This window comes from Sprattus sprattus (genome assembly GCF_963457725.1).
Source record: "Sprattus sprattus genome assembly, chromosome: 1".
Taxonomy (NCBI): domain Eukaryota; kingdom Metazoa; phylum Chordata; class Actinopteri; order Clupeiformes; family Clupeidae; genus Sprattus; species Sprattus sprattus.
Genome location: NC_137920.1, coordinates 36,879,032 through 36,895,662, shown reverse-complemented (window position 1 = coordinate 36,895,662; position 16,631 = coordinate 36,879,032). Strand labels below are relative to the sequence as shown.

The 16,631-nt window shown below is 44.8% G+C and overlaps 1 protein-coding gene across 1 annotated transcript in view; it reads left to right on the top strand.

Moving 5' to 3' along the window:
* Nucleotides 1-16,631, top strand: part of LOC308376600 (cytoplasmic phosphatidylinositol transfer protein 1-like) — a gene marked incomplete at its 5' end in the record, with an annotated part of 79,627 nt that overhangs the window by 62,510 nt on the left and 486 nt on the right. The window contains 4 exons of the mRNA XM_080852993.1: nucleotides 1,978-2,049; nucleotides 11,974-12,069; nucleotides 12,608-12,763; nucleotides 13,002-13,065. Of these exons, the coding sequence (XP_080709119.1) occupies nucleotides 1,978-2,049; nucleotides 11,974-12,069; nucleotides 12,608-12,763; nucleotides 13,002-13,065 (388 nt within the window). The remainder of the gene's footprint in view (nucleotides 1-1,977; nucleotides 2,050-11,973; nucleotides 12,070-12,607; nucleotides 12,764-13,001; nucleotides 13,066-16,631) is intronic.

The following is a 16,631-nucleotide window of genomic DNA, read 5'->3' as shown; positions in this document are numbered from 1 at the left end:
TCCTGTCTGTCTGTCTGTCTGTCTGCATCTCTCCCCTCATTCCTGTCTGTCTGTCTGTCTGTCTGCATCTCTCCTGTCTGTCTGTCTGTCTGTCTGTCTGCATCTCTGCTCTCATTCCCTGCTGTCTGTCTGTCTGTCTGTCTGTCTGCATCTCTGCTCTCATTCCCTGCTGTCTGTCTGTCTGTCTGTCTGTCTGCATCTCTGCTCTCATTCCCTGCTGTCTGTCTGTCTGTCTGTCTGCATCTCTCCCCTCAATCCCTGCTGTCTGTCTGTCTGTCTGCATCTCTGCTCTCATTCCCTGCTGTCTGTCTGTCTGTCTGTCTGTCTGTCTGTCTGCATCTCTGCTCTCATTCCCTGCTGTCTGTCTGTCTGTCTGTCTGTCTGTCTGTCTGCATCTCTGCTCTCATTCCCTGCTGTCTGTCTGTCTGTCTGTCTGTCTGCATCTCTCCCCTCATTCCCTGCTGTCTGTCTGTCTGCATCTCTCCTCTCATTCCCTGCTGTCTGTCTGTCTGTCTGTCTGTCTGTCTGTCTGCATCTCTCCTCTCATTCCCTGCTGTCTGTCTGTCTGTCTGTCTGTCTGTCTGTCTGTGAGTCTCTCCCTTCATTCCCTGAGGTCTGTCTGCCTCTCTCCTCTCATTCCCTGCTCTACTCTATCACTTTCTCCTCTCCTCTCTAGTCTTTATCTGTTCTACCCTCATCACACCTCTTTGCTCTGTGGCCTTTTCATATGTCCCAGCCTTCTCCTCCTGTCACCCTCTCCTCTCCTCACCTTTCCCCACTGTTGATCTGTTCTTTTCTCCTGTCCTCAACTACTTCTGTCCCCCTCTCTTCTCCTCTCCTGTGATCACTGTTCCTCCTCTCAGCCCACCCATCTCCCCTCTCCTCCTGTCCCTCCTCATCTCTCCTTCTCTCTGTCCCTGTTCTCTCATCCTATGTTCTCCTCTTCCCTCCATTCCTGACATGCCCCTTCTCTCCTGTCCCCACTGTTCCTCCTCTCAGCCCACCCATCTCCCCTCTCCTCCTGTCCCTCCTCATCTATCCTTCTCTCTGTCCCTGTTCTCTCATTCTATGTTCTCCTCTTCCCTCCATTCCTGGCATGCCCCCTCTCTTCCCTTCTCTCCTGTCCCCACTGTTCTCCCTCTCTGCCCCCCCTCCCCCTCCTCCTCTTCCTCAGATGTATAGTGTGTCTCTTCAGTGCCGTGTTAATGGCCTCCCATGTTTGATTTGATTTAATCTGAGATGATGGGCCAGCGGTCAGTCCCATAGCCTGTGTGTTATAAATGGACTCGGGCCTGATGAGCGTTATTGCCAAAGTCTCTCTCTCTCTCTTTCCCTCTCTCTCTCTCTCTCTCTCTCTCTCTCCCTCTCTCTATTTAGCTTTCTTTCCCTCTCTCTTTCTCTCTATATATCTCTCTCCCCCTCTCTTTCTTGCTTTCTTTCTTTCTCTCTCTCTCTTTCTCCCTCTCCCTCTCTCTCTGTCTCTCTTTCTTTCTTTCTCTCTCTTTCTCTTTCTCTATCTCTCTCTTCCTCTCCCTCTCTCTTGCCCGATCCTCTGGCTAGCTCAGCTGGCACCACTTGGGCAGATAAGAGTTCCTTCAGCCCACCCGCCCTGCTAATCGAGATCAAAGGGAGATATTTCATTAGCTCGTTGTAATTGAATGCTGTGTGTGCGTGACAGAGAGGAAGAGAGATAGAGAGCGTGTTTGTGTGTGTGTGTGTGTGTGTGTCTGTGTGTGTCTGTGTGTGTGTGTGTGTGTGTGTGTGTGTGTGTGTGTGTGTGTGTGTGTGTGTGTGTGTGTGTGTCTGTGTGTGTCTGTGTGTGTGTGTGTGTGTCTGTTAAAAAGGTATGTATATGCAGTGGTTTCAGCATCCATCTGCAGGGTGCTGGCATAATGTGGTATCAGTGTCAGTCTTCCTATCCCATCCAGGTTCCAGCTGTATTTAACGGACTTGTTGTTTTTGTCTGTTTCCTCGCAGTGTTCGTTTCTGCCAAAGTTCTCCATCCACATAGAGACAAAATACGAGGACAACAAAGGAAGCAACGACCACGTGAGTACAGCAGTCCATTTTCATCAGACTTATTAGTGAATGTGTCGATCCACTTTATTATGCACCATTATCCCAGAGTAACCTGGCCTCACGCTCCACACTCAGCACTCAGATAATAGCCTCTACTCTCAGAGGTCACACTAGACACATACTCTCTCTCTGTTTCTCTCTCTCTATCTCTCTCTCTCTCTATCCTGCTCCCTCTCTCTATCTCTTTCTTTCTCTCTCTCTCTCTCACTCTCTTTCTCTCGCTCTCTCTCTCTCTTTCTTTCTTTCTTTCTTTCTTTCTCTCTCTCTCTCTGTTTCTCTCTCTCCTGCTCCCTCTCTCTTTCTCTCTCTCTCACTCTTTTTCTCTCGCTCTCTCTCTTTCTTTCTTTCTCTCTCTCTCTCTCTCTCTCTCTATCTCTCTCTCTCTCTCTCTCTCTCTCTCTCTCTGTGTGTGTGTGTGCCAGTCGGAGAAACGTCCATTAGTGCCGTGTGCTTGTGTCTGCCTTGTGTGGGTCTCATATCCACGCAACATTTGTCAGTGTGATTGACATTACACCTACAGCAGACAGCCCGTCACTCACACTCACACACACACCATTTTTCCCCCTTTTTCCCCCCCTCCTCCTCCTCCTCTGTTCCTCTTCTCCTCTCGCTGCTGCCGCTAACACGTGAAAGAATCTCGTTGAATCCAGTGAAAACACCAATGTTATGATATAACATATGTCTAGTTAGCTTTGACGTTAGTTGCGTATGTTTAACAAAGGACTCGATGAAATGCTGATCTGATGTATAGGATATCGGTTTATTATCCGCGTCAGACTTCGAGCACACGCAACACACTACGATGGAGAGAGAGAGAGAGCAGTTTAGGAGTTATTTGTCCATAGTGTAGATTTCTTCCTTGTTGGCCTAATCTTCATAGGCCACAATGCTCCTTGATCCGTCTCTCCTCGCACGTAGCGGCTGGTGTCTCTTCAAGAACTCCTTCAGCATAACATAACATGACATACTAGTTTCATCGTATTTATACAGAAAATGGGTGTGTCGGTGGTTGGGTCATGGCGTCAGGATATGAATGGGCCATTAATCAAGACGTTTCTCTGTCTGACCATCTTGATGACTGTCTTTAAGACAAAGCTAGGTCTGATTGAGTTATGGTAATCATTTCAAGACATTGAAATCTAACAGTTTCCCCGTCTGATCATAAATCAAATACATAATGATCACAATACAAACTAACAAACCATAACGGACATTGTCAAACATAACCATGAAACTCCAACACTATTATATATCTCTGTTGACTATTGTAATGTCAGTGGGACTAAACTTAATGGGGGCTCCATGTCAAATTGCTTAAATCATGATCACAATAACGAACAAAATTGTATGGGTGCCAAATGCCTTATCTCACAGGTGAAAGCGAAAACCTTCAAGGGTAAAATTCTTCCACGACTCTACGATTAAGTAGCAATCCTTACCCTCGGTAAGCTGCAAGTGGTACCTAGGTACCATTATCGATGGGACACATTTGAAAACTGACAATTGCATACATGCTTGGAATGTGATATCATTATCTGAGTATTCCCGGAGTAGCCTCCCCATGGATCTATCCATCCATTCGTGTATGTGTCCTGTAAGTACATGGAAATGTTCTTGGTGGGAAGAAATGTGTTGTCCTTATGTGCGTCATGGAGGATGCCGTATAAGGCAGATGCGACTGGGGTGAGGATCGTCTTGTTCACGATCATGGTCGCCATCCACTAGATGCATATTGCTCATGTTGTTGGCTGTTGTCCTCAAAAACCTCTGTTCCGGGGTTATTGGTCATGGACCAAATGTTGTTTCCTGAAACACATAAGCAGAAAAAAGGCGGCAGTATCACAAAGTCCAAAGAATGTGGCATCTCATTTATATGAAAAAACATAACATTGAACATTAAAACATTAGGGTTCTATCAACCCGTATCTCATTGTTGGGTCCATAATCAAGTCATCATCTAAATTCCCATCCACTCATCATATTGTTGCTACAAGTAATGATATGATGAACATAGTATGACTTGATTGTTTAGCCATAATCATATTTCCAGAGATGGTTGTTCTGGAGGCATGTAGGGGCTGAAATGTTCAATTTCGGTTCCCCGTCACGTGGCCCAAAAGCCCTCCCCATTGTTGGGATTATCTGTACTGGTGTAGTCATTTGTGTACAGTCCTGACTCTCAACTGGTCTAGCATTCACCTTATGTTTATGCGCCAAGAGGTCATACTTGCCATTGCAAATGTTCATGTTATTATTCCGGGAAGAAACCTTTTCGCCCTCCAGACCTACGGCTCTTTTTACAACTACCTCAGCTGTCATTGACTCTGGTTCTCTGTGTGTTCTGACCTCTGACCCCAACGGTTCCTCAGTTTCGTGTGCCTTCTGTGGTCTCCCATCCCCGTATCCTGGCACTGCCCACTTACCGTGGCACAGCCCACTCTCAAGTGGGGATTTCCCATTTGGCACCGAACCTAGACCGTCTTTGTCAATAGCCATGCACACATCACCTTTGTCAAGCCGCTGACTCTCAGCTGTCTTAAGAGGCCGTAAGGAGGGCAGGTTTAGTTTTCCGGAACCGCAGACATTATGGCGTGTCTCTGATCCTCAGTCAATTTAGCAAACCTTGTGAATATATTATCATCATCACTCTCCTTGTCACCTTTATTGTGATGGTTGTTTGAATTTCTGAACTCACAGGACATGTCATGTCTGGAGTGATGGCTGTGCTTCCTCTTACCACGGAGACGACATGTGTTGGCCCAGTGTCCTAGCTTTCCACATTTGTAACATTCATTCCTAGATATGTTTATAGGATTGCCTTGATTACTCATTTTTACATTTCTAAGCATGCGTTCTGAATCGGTGTGTAGGCCATGGATGCAGACCCTTCTGATCTTGTGTTCTGTGTCACGTTCCATTCGCCTTGCTACACTAATTAGCATTTCAAAGGTAAATGAGTTGTCTTCCCAACTAGGTGTGCTCAGCTTAACAGCCTGTTTCACCTCTGGAGTCAAGCTTTGTAACAGATTAGCCTTAAGGGCTGCATTGTTGCTCTTTCCAATATTTTCCTCTGTAAATCCAATCATGCCAGAATGTCTTAAGAATGTTTCAGCAAATCTTTGAGCAAAATCATCCACAGCTTCATTGATTTTCTGCCTACAACCTGATATTTTTGACCAATCTGTAGTCGCATTGGTAGCCTCCTGAATCCACTCACGGACTGCCTTCCAGCCATTATCTAGGTTCTGTTGGTCCTCTCCTAATCCAATGTCAACATCTCGCTTCACCTTGTCAGCCTCAGTGTTGTTTAACACAGTGCACAACAGTGAAACGCCATCATATGGATGCAGCTGATAAATCTTTTGCAACCGGGTAATCTTGGACCAGATATCCATCCCTGCTTTACGCGGATGTTGCAGATCTGTTGACCACTTGTCAATATCTTGCGGCTTTGCAGGTTTATAAGAATGCAGTACATTTCTACCAGTATATCTGGATGTCAAAGGTCTCAATTTGGCCAAGCCATCATTAACACCTGAGTCATTCATGTCCTTTGACCCACAATTAGCAATTAGCATTGGCATCGTTTCAAAAACCTCTGGTCTCTCCCTCTCCTTGGGAGGGGGGCGCTCACTTTGTTCTGTGAGATGTGCTATCTCTTGGTCGTTCCTAGACTGAACTGCTTTCAATGTCTTCACATCATTTGCAAGTGCTAGAATCGTGTTCTCAACACCCAGACGCCATTCTAATTCAGTCTTTTCATGTGTAACTTTGATCAACTCACTTTCAAGTGATGAGACTTTATCCCTCTCGATTTCTAGAATTCTGTCTGCACGTGTCTTCTGACGGCGTGTTATGTGATCTAAAATGACGAGAGAAAGTGAGATTTTGTCTTTTTCGCGCAAGAGTTTTTCAAAACTGCGCCTAATGTCATCAAGAGGCCATATCCCATGGTCTGGCAGAATATTGTATTTAAGTCCGATTTTTCTCTCGGTCTCATTCATTTTAAAATGACTATTTAAAAACCCTCTGATTGTCTCAATCATGGTAATCTCGTCAAACTGTGGTAATAAAGAATCGTCCATCTCAGCAGCCGGCCTATTTCTAACCTGGCGTTAGCGTTACAGATCAATTGAATATCAGATGAATACGCGCGTCGCGCTTCTAGCGTAATGCTCTTTTAAAAATCCGAAACGATGTTACAAAACACAAAACTTCCCACTTAGGTCTCATCAACTACGTTGCCTCGAATGAACTTTACTGTGCCAAGAAAATGGTCGCTTGCAATTTCGGTTTTAAATCTTCATTTAAAACGTCTGGTCTTGAACAATAATTCCTAAGCTAAGCAAGATGAACCAGCTAGCTTATTATCACCAAGCTTTCAAGCACCAAAACAAACAGTCTACGTATATCTACGGCAACTTAATTATTGCATATTCAATCTCAGCTTTTCGGCCAGCAAACTGAAAAGCCACGCTTTTGTGAAGCGGTCATAAGTATACCTAAACCAGTACGATAAATTGCTATTGCATTTTCAATTTCTGCTTTTTCAGTCCGTTGAAAACGCCACGCTATTTAAAGCGGATGCGAATATACCTAAGGTTAAAATAGTAGCTATTTCTCAAACACCTCTAGACTAGTTCAACTAGAATAGAGCGGCACCAACCACACAACTGTTGCTCGTGTCTCTGTCTCAAACGTAGGCTAGGGCCCGTCATTAATTACATCAAGTGTGTACATAAAGCATACAGCTAAATCTCTCTCGAATTACTGTATGTACGGAAACGTACGAATCCTTGCAATCTAACTCAGACTAAACGTAACGATAATTTTCTGTTCTTTTTTTCAGCAATAAAATAAAAGATGTACTCACCATTTCAATTGAGGCCGCACGCTTCAGATGGGCTTCTCTCTTCTTCTGGTATCTTCTTTCTTCTTTTATTTTACCGTGAAACTGGGTGGAAACACCAACTGAAAGAATCTCGTTGAATCCAGTGAAAACACCAATGTTATGATATAACATATGTCTAGTTAGCTTTGACGTTAGTTGCGTATGTTTAACAAAGGACTCGATGAAATGCTGATCTGATGTATAGGATATCGGTTTATTATCCGCGTCAGACTTCGAGCACACGCAACACACTACGATGGAGAGAGAGAGAGAGCAGTTTAGGAGTTATTTGTCCATAGTGTAGATTTCTTCCTTGTTGGCCTAATCTTCATAGGCCACAATGCTCCTTGATCCGTCTCTCCTCGCACGTAGCGGCTGGTGTCTCTTCAAGAACTCCTTCAGCATAACATAACATGACATACTAGTTTCATCGTATTTATACAGAAAATGGGTGTGTCGGTGGTTGGGTCATGGCGTCAGGATATGAATGGGCCATTAATCAAGACGTTTCTCTGTCTGACCATCTTGATGACTGTCTTTAAGACAAAGCTAGGTCTGATTGAGTTATGGTAATCATTTCAAGACATTGAAATCTAACACACGTTTTGGTCTGTCATTGCTCGTGGGCAGTTTCAGATACGCGCTCGTTTACCGCTTCCGTCTTCTTGAGTGCCCGTGGCACTTTTTCTTCTGCAACTCGAGCAGACAGACGCGTCAGCTGTGTGTCAATAAGTCATTCATGTTCTGTTCTAGAGTTCCTCCCCTCCATCACTTTCTCAGTGTCTCCTTTCGCTTTTTACGTCTGCTTATCTTTGTCCTGATCTCATCTTTCAGGTTTCTTTTACATACTGAACCGGTTGGTCACTTAATCACATTCAGTTAGCTATGTAGAGATGTAGGCCCTAACCAAAGTGTTGCTTTGCTTTGAATAATACAGCTGTTTGTATTAGCGGTCTCCTTCAACAACGTTGTCATTAAGCGGCCCACACAAGCACCTTTGTAATCTCGATCTCTGATTGCGGCCACAGAATTGCTCCTAGGAGGGAGTGCAGTGGAGGAGGAGGTGGAGAGCGCAGTCTGTCCAATCCAGACGGTTTCTTGTGATAGAAAGTACTTAGAAGCTGCTAAGTCGATCTGACCTACTTAAAAGCCAGCGCTATGAAAAAAAACAATAGTTTAGGAGTTTAGGGAGAAGCTCCAAGCCCAAGGGGAGTAGCGAATGAGACACGTTTGTGTGAGTGTGTCTGAAATTGTGTGTAAGTGTAAATCAATAGACACACACACACCAGCAGACACACATCTATCAAACTCCCCGCTTGTAATCAGAAACCCAATCTCTGCAGTGATAGTGTTGCACAAGACAACTATGATAGCCCCAGGCGCTGAATACAGGCTCAGCTTTCTGTTACGTGGTTGCTGTTATTTCATCACATTTGTCTCGAGTCACCGCTCATCCCCGGCGGCCTCTACAGCAGAGAGCACCTTCAGAGTCGCCCACCTGGCCCCCCTCGTGTGTGTTTAACATGACCGTATCGCCTCAGAACCCCTGCATTGACATCGCCATAGGGGAGATGTTTTTATAAAAGTGAAGTTGGGATGGAATTCTGTGAAGTTGGGATGGAATTCTGTGAAGTTGGGATGGAGTTCTGTGTTTGTTGACAGTAAAAATGGGCTGGAATTTGGGGGCTTAGGTCAAATCAGGGATGGGTGTTTGTGGACAGGAGGGAGTGAGGAGAGTTCAGAACTGGCTGCACATGCCTGGAGTTCCCTTCTCAGGTGTCAGATGTCAGAGCGTCAGCCGCGGTGGAGACTGTTGTGAAAGGAGAAAGAGGCGTTTCGAGACGGCGGCGAGCTTCAGAAAAACCAACCGTAAACATATTTCTGTCTCATCTTTTCAACCGTCTATTCAACCGGGATGAAATGGACTTGAGGCATTTGCGAGAGTGTAAAGGTTCTCTTTCCTCAGCCTTCCTCCTCCCACTGTTATCTCCTCCGAGATATCACCGTTGCCCTTTCTTTCTTTGTGTCTCTCACTCTCAATCTCACTATTCTTGTCCTCTCCTCCTATTCCTCACTTTCCCCTGTTTATTTATTTTTCATTTTTCCAGTCCTCTTTTTCAAAACGTAAACGTGTGATAGTTCTAGAAAGATTCTATGCAGAAATTTCCATTGCATTTCTACGCATCCTTTTTACCCATGCGTAGGGCAAAGTTTTCCAGACATGTGACACAGCCACACCCGATGTTGAGATCACAAAATATAGCTCAATCCCAGATGAAAAAACACAGATGAAATATGACGTGCATCACTGCGTATCACTACATTTCATAATGTTTAGGCCGACACCTGCCTCTAATTGTGGATATTTGTCACACCTCAGATATCTCATAAGGTATGAGTATAGGCTCAATAAGTATATAAAACAGCAGCACCTGCATCCTGCAAAACCACTTGTCCGTTTGTCTATTAAAGGTTTTATAAGGTCCTATTGATCTCATTCTCGCTGATTGACACGAGGGCTACAGATAGTGCTCTTGGTGACTTGTGTAATGCAAAATTAGCGCGAATGAATGTTAATAAAGAAAATAATACATCCTGGACACAAAGATACATGCTGCTTGAGCTGTCGTCGACTTTTGAACTGGCACTACGGAAGTTTAAAAAGCTTTCGCATTCGTGCACATCTGGCTTTTAGAAATGTCATGGCCAGAAATCTTACATCACCTTTGAGGGGACAATAACATCAGTGTTTTACAAGATCGATTCTGGGAATCTGAAGTAGCACCAAAATAAGTCTACTGCTGCAGTGACGTAATATAGTCATTGGAGATCGCATACAAATTAAACGTGGTCCAGAGGACTCTCCCCCATTGAAGATTTTTTTACCATTTAATTGCACACCACCAAAAGCATTGCTAGATACTGAACACTCAATGCCTCTTCACCGTTTACTGGTTACACAGAGATCCTTGTGAGACCAGCAGAAAAGCCAGAGAATATCAAATATTAGGCCCATTGCTTTTATTTACATTTATTTGATCTGGTTTACAATTACCTTTGTCTATAAAATGTGTTGGTTTTGTCCACAATCTTGTGTACAAGATGAAAAGGTCTGTTACATATGCGCCCCATATGATGCACAGTCTATGATGAAACCAGACAAATGGTAGGCTATATGTTCTTTAGTTCTTATAATACAGAACACATTTCACGCAGTACATTTAATTACTCTGTGTACTTCTCGTGCTAGACTTTCACACTCTGCAAACTTTAACTTCTTTCTGCAAGTCGGCGTCTACATCTTTCCTTTGGTGATTAGCATATTTATTGCATTAATCATTTATGGATGATTGTGGGACGACAGACACGCACAATTCAATGAAGGTTGGTATTTATACGCGTATATATACCAGCCGCCTCACACCCCAGGAGCCCACACACTGCTCAGAGAAATAGAAACGAAACACACAACTTTTCTCTCCACTCCCTCTCCATCTCCTCTCTCTCGTTGTCTGCGGCCAAGCTGGAATAATAAAGGGCATTTCATCTGTCTTCTCTGGTGCCATGTCTCTGTTCTCTCCTCTTTCATCTGTCTCCTCTCCTTTCCTCTCCTCTCTTCTCCTCTCCTCTTTCATCTATCTTCTCTCCTCTCCTCTCCTCTCTCCCCGGTCAATGATCCTGACGGCGGTCAGGCCTGGCTGTCGAGGGAGTGGGCCAAGCCTATTGATCCCACTGACCCATCGGGACCGTTCATGTCACTCAAGAGGAAGAGACAGAGACAGAGATAGATGGAAAGAAAAGTAGAGAGAGAGAGAGATAGTGACCCAGAGAAAAAGAGAGGGAGGGGAAACCTCCTCCGCTCTGTCCAAAGCACTATCCCTCATTACTTTTCCATGCGGTGCAGAGCCCTCTCGGCCTCAGCCTCCACTGCTCCCTCCATCCAGGGACAGACCGCTGGCAGGACTCCAGCCCCTCCAGCAGTCGAGCGAGAGCTGCTGAGAGCACCGGTGGAGATCGAATTCCACCATACAACTCCTTCTTATACCTTAAAGCTGACTTTACTACCTTTACTAGCTGATGTGAATGTATCTGTTGATACCTAATGGAAGCGTTTTAGCGCGTCCGATACCTAATGGTTGTGTAGATGCTATTTTTATGCCTCATGTCTAGCTACTGAGTTGGCCAAAGCACAAAGCACATCAACCGTCTTGTGCCAAGTTTAGCTAAAGAGCCTCTGAGAAAGGCGAAGCACCTATGGGGAGCATAAAGCTAACGCGATAATAAATACGACGAGGCTGGCGTCTTGCGTTGGTAGAACCGTTCTCCGGTCAATGTATATGCCTGCGCTCTTGGCTGCATTGTGCTATGCGGTGTGGTGCGGCGCGGGCTGGTTTAGTGGCAGTGCAGTGGGAGGCCACAATGGACCAGACCTCAGGTCTGCACTGTTATTCAACCCTCTGCCCCTGCAGCAGCACGGTGGGGTGGGGGTGGCTTGGAGGCTGCTAATGGCTAGGGACCACAGCAGTGGATCAGATACATCATGAGGGCCATCTCACTGCAAAGTCTAATCCTACAGCGCCATCTTGTGGCAGGGAGGTGAACTCATGCTGCTCAAATTAATATAAGAAGAAGGATTTTGTCATCCTCATGTCATTCAGACTGATGAATGTGAATCAGTTCAGGCCTGCAGGGTGTTGTCATGACTTAATAACGGGATCACTACGCTGATCTCCTCCTAGTGCATTGTAGAGGATCGGGTCAGTGTTACTCAGAGACTTGGCTGTTATTAATTTTCAAATCTGCTGAAATGAATGTGTTAACTGTCATATTTGTGTCATTAAAAAGTCAGTCCTTGACTTTCCATTGCTATTGCCTGGCTGTGTCCTTCAGTGTTTTTTTTCTTTTTAAAATGGACAACTATTTGATACAGGTGAGGCGGTGTACATCCGTAGACTTTATTTATTTATTTATTTATTTATTTATTTATTTATTTCTCTTTGCAGATCTTTGACATTGAGGCCAAGGACCAGGAGAGGGAGGTGTGCTTCGTAGACATTGTCTACGACGAGATCCCTGAGCGATACTACAAGGAGTCTGAGGTAAGGGGCATTTGGCTTAATGAAGAAAAGAAAAAAACACAAAAGATAATTATTATCCTCAATAACATCACACTTATAAGGCTATGGTGAGACATGGGTCCACAAGGTCATTCTGCAACATGACTTTAATGCCAGCACACAAACACAGCGTCCTGAGCTTAAAGTTTCTGAAACGTCTTTTCAGATTTTGTTATAGAAATGTAACTGTGTTGGAACTTGACTCGTGAGCTGTCATAACAAGAGATTTGATCCCCCTCAACCACAGGATTGCATAGCTAGCCATTGAGCTGATGTCAGCCTTCAGCTTTTCACGATCAGCTCAACCCTGCCAAGTTTCAAGGCCAGTCACATTACAGCCTCTCCAGTTTGTTAGGAGGAGATATATTGACATCTGAGTTCCCTCAGTGTCCTCAGCCACAGTTTTCTTTAGTGTCCTTTTAAGATTCAGCTCCCTGGGACTTGAGCCAGCCTTAGCTGCCGTCGGGCCTCGGCTCAGTGAAGCCTGTCTCAACCCCCGTCTTTGTCTCTCACCCGGCAGGACCTGCGCTACTTCCGCTCGGACAAGACGTCGCGGGGCGTGCTGCAGGAAGGCTGGAGGGACACCCAGGAGCCCATCATGTGCTCCTACAAGCTGGTGACCGTCAAGTTCGAGGTGTGGGGCCTGCAGACGCGCGTGGAACAGTTTGTGCACAAGGTGTGGACCTCTACCCAGCCGCTCAGGGTCACCTGGGCCATCTGCATCATATCATGTCATATCCGTCCGTATCATATATATGTTCCTGGGACTCACCACACTCATCCCTGTAGTGTCATTATTGCAGTATATTGTAGTACTGTTCTATACGTAAATGTAACTAAGACAGTGCTAAACCCTTCTGTGCTTTTCTGTTCATTCTGTGTAAACCCTCCTGTGCTTTTCTCTATGGTGTCAGGTGATACGAGATGTTCTCCTGCTGGGCCACAGACAAGCCTTTGCCTGGGTGGACGAGTGGATTGGTAGGTCTTGCAACACAGAACCTTTAGTAGTATTCAATAAAAAGAGAAAAAGAAATTGCACCAAACAATTTGGTTTCAAGCACAGTACAGAACAAGGTTCTGCTAATTTAGTTCCTATCTAACTGAAGATGCACGTGGTATTTGTATTTCATTGAACTTAAACTGTCATCATGTCACCTGCATGTGTTTCTGCTCACTGCACCCAAACCCGTCCTCACCATTGATCACCGTCTCCTCTGCATTCACAAAGTGCCTTTTACTAACACTACCCTAGTGGCAAGCTGTGTGTGTGTGTGTGTGTGTGTGTGTGTGTGTGTGCAGATGCGTGTGCATGCATGTGTACACACTGAGAACATTAGCTCCCTCTATTTGCTAAGTCACGCCGTGGAGCCCTGGGGGCCACACCTGTGGTCCGAAGCTGTAATTACCCACGTCCCCTCTCCCCCCCACGACTACCCCCACCCCGAACTGCCCCCCTGCCCACTGCTGCCCACCAGAGCCCCAATCACAACCGTCAGCAGCCCCGGGGGAGCAGGGTGGCTGGGGCAGATTAGCGGGAGCTGGGAGCCTGGCTGCTGTGCGCCCCAGCTGATGAGCCGGCCTGCCCTCCAGGAATTCTTCAAGGACGGCAGCTTGTGCTTTTGCAGCGCAGAGGCCACAGCTCTTCACACAGCTCTTTCAGCTCTCTGCCAGGAGACAATTATTTTACATTGTCACGACAACCTACTCAAAGGAGTTGTAGAACATGGTTGTGCACAGTGCTAATAAAAGTGATATGATATGAGTTAGTCTATAATATATGTTCTTAGTAATAATTAGTAACTGTTATCAGAAAAATGTGTAAGTCTGTAGTAGTTTATGTTATTAGGAAATATAAGTCTATGATAGTGCCTGTTATCAGGGAAAATCAGTTGATATAATGGTATACGTTATTACGAAAAATGTCTGGCAAAGATTATGTGGAGGATTGTTGTGTCAGTTGAGGTTTTTTGGCGTTTTGCCATCAGTAGCATAACGTTAATTACAGAGATCAGTCCAATAATTAACAGATGGCAAGTTTGAGCACCTGTGCAAACATTGCATTTGGTGTTTATTTATGGAAAGGCCCCTTGTGACAGTCAATAATAGCACGTAGTTAAGTCCCAAACATACCCTTAAGAAAAAAATGTTTTTACATACATATATTGACATACTTACCCTTAAGAACATATCGTTTTTACATACCAACAGTACCAGTCAAAAGTTTGGACACACCTTGAATTTTTTGGAGATTATTTTCTACATTGTAGATTCATACTGAAGACATTTAAACTACAAAAGAACACATATGGAATAATGTTCTAAAAAAAAAAAAGTGTTATCTACCATGTAGAAAATAATAAAAGTAAAGAAGAAACTTCTCAAAAAATTAGAAGACGTGTCCAAACTTTTGACTGGTACTGTATATTTACATACTACTCAGTATTTTTACAGTTCAGTCTGTGATTCTGGGCTAATAGTGTGAGACAATGTGAGGTTGTGATGAGAGAATGTGAGGTTGTTATGAGAAAATTTGAATTGAATTTGTGTGCATGATGGTCTGACTGAAATGATAACAACCACTAACTCCCTCTGTGCGTGTGCTGACGGGTGAGTAGCTAACTGCTTGTTTTCTCTGCACTGGAACGCTCCCTCACTCGCCCGCTCACTCTCTCTCTCTCATCTACGCTGTCCTGGATAAATAATCTCCTCACTCCAAAATGCACGTGATCTACTAGACACTCTCCCCTTGCATTCATGCACACACTTTTTTAACCTCTTTTTTTCTACCCTGAGATTCTTTTGTTTCTATCCATCTGATCCAGCTCTTGTGTCTTCTTACCTTGGGGTTCCCCTTTGCTTTGGTCTCTTGACCTCTTCGGACCTTTAAGGCTTAAGGGCCCGACTAGCTTTCGCAGCTGGCTCCAGTATCTCTGTGTGTCTCTCTGACTCCAGCGCCTTGGGAAAGCTAGCTCAGCCTCCCTTTCCCTCTCTTCCGCTGGCTGTGCATTCTCATCCTGAAGCTCTGACCCCTAAGAGCTTCACGCCTGCCCTAGGTGAAGCTCTAACCCCCCATCCCTCTCCTTCACGCCTGCCATGGGTTCAAGCTCTAACCCCTGACCCCCACACCACCTTCTCCCAGTTCAACCAATCAAAATGTCTCTAACAGAAGATGCCCAACGTCTTGCCCCCTTTGCCTTTCCAAACCCCGCCCCCGTTCCCCCCCATGTCCACTCTCTGCAGATATGACTTTGGAAGACGTGCGGGAGTACGAGAAACAAATGCATGAGAAAACCAACATTAAAGTTTGCCTTGAAGAACATTCCACCAATTCATCAACATCTGAGGATGGCATAGAGATCCATGACAAAGCCAGCGTATGTGGTGTTTGTTTTGTTTTTCATTTGTTTGTTTGTTGATCTGTGTGTGCGTGTCTGTGTGTGTGCATGTGTGTGTGTGTTTCATATGTTCTTGTCCCTCGTTGCCCTTATGAGACTGGATACCCACTCACTCTAACTCTCCCACCATTCACACACTCAGCCACCATCAACATCCGTGACAGCCCTCACCCAAGACATTGAGCCACGCACCCTATGCAGTCGTACCGTAGCCATAGTATCAATCACTCAAGTGGCCAGGTTTACCTCTGTTAGGGATGAATGCTAATTGTATAGCATGTAATGCATCGCACTTTGGAGTTGCCTGTCTTCTAGCTGTTTTAGCCTGCCTGATTGGCATTGTACATACACAACAGATATGAAGTGAGCTCTATGATTCAGGATGTAGAGGACTGAGGGTAAAGGAAGATATAGTGTGTTAGGGGATACAAAAACTGGGTACTATACCCTGGTGATGAGAACCATCTTTTCTGATTGGCTGGCCTGAAATTTCTATATAACGGGTCACCTATAAAGTAGATCCGGGAAAAAACGTTTAATCACCGTTCTCGGTCACTTTGAATGGAAACTGTAACAACCCTAGTAAATAACGGTTCATTGAAAAGCTGCCCCTGGGCTAATACCATGAGTGTGTCGTCAGGCAAGCTAATGAAGCATCAAAATAAACACATTCTCTCATTTTGCCAAGTGGTGTGAATGAATTCCGTGGTTAAATAACATGTTATATGGAGAACTAGCAAGGTGGCAAGCTAGCAAGCAAGCATAGAATCAAAAACAGCTAGCAAGCTAAGATCTGGGCTAAGCAACAATGAAATCCACTGTAATGAACATTAACCTTGTCTGTGACCTAAAGAAAGTAGTACTGCAAACTAAACAGGTTGCCTTCTTTTTGAACTGAACCGAATGTTCCTTTGTGGGCTCCACATGCATGACTAAAGACATGTATGCCAGCCGCGGTATAAGTGGGATAACGGCCTTCAATGTCCCGTTATACGAAAATACTGCACTTGGCAGAGGAAAATCTGCTTCCTGTCAATCAGTTCTTTGCCTTCTCATCTAAAGAAACGTCTCCGTTATCCCTTTCCTGGAGTACGATATAGTGTGATAGTGTAAACCAAAAAGTGTGTATTGGAGTAGTATTAGTTCGTG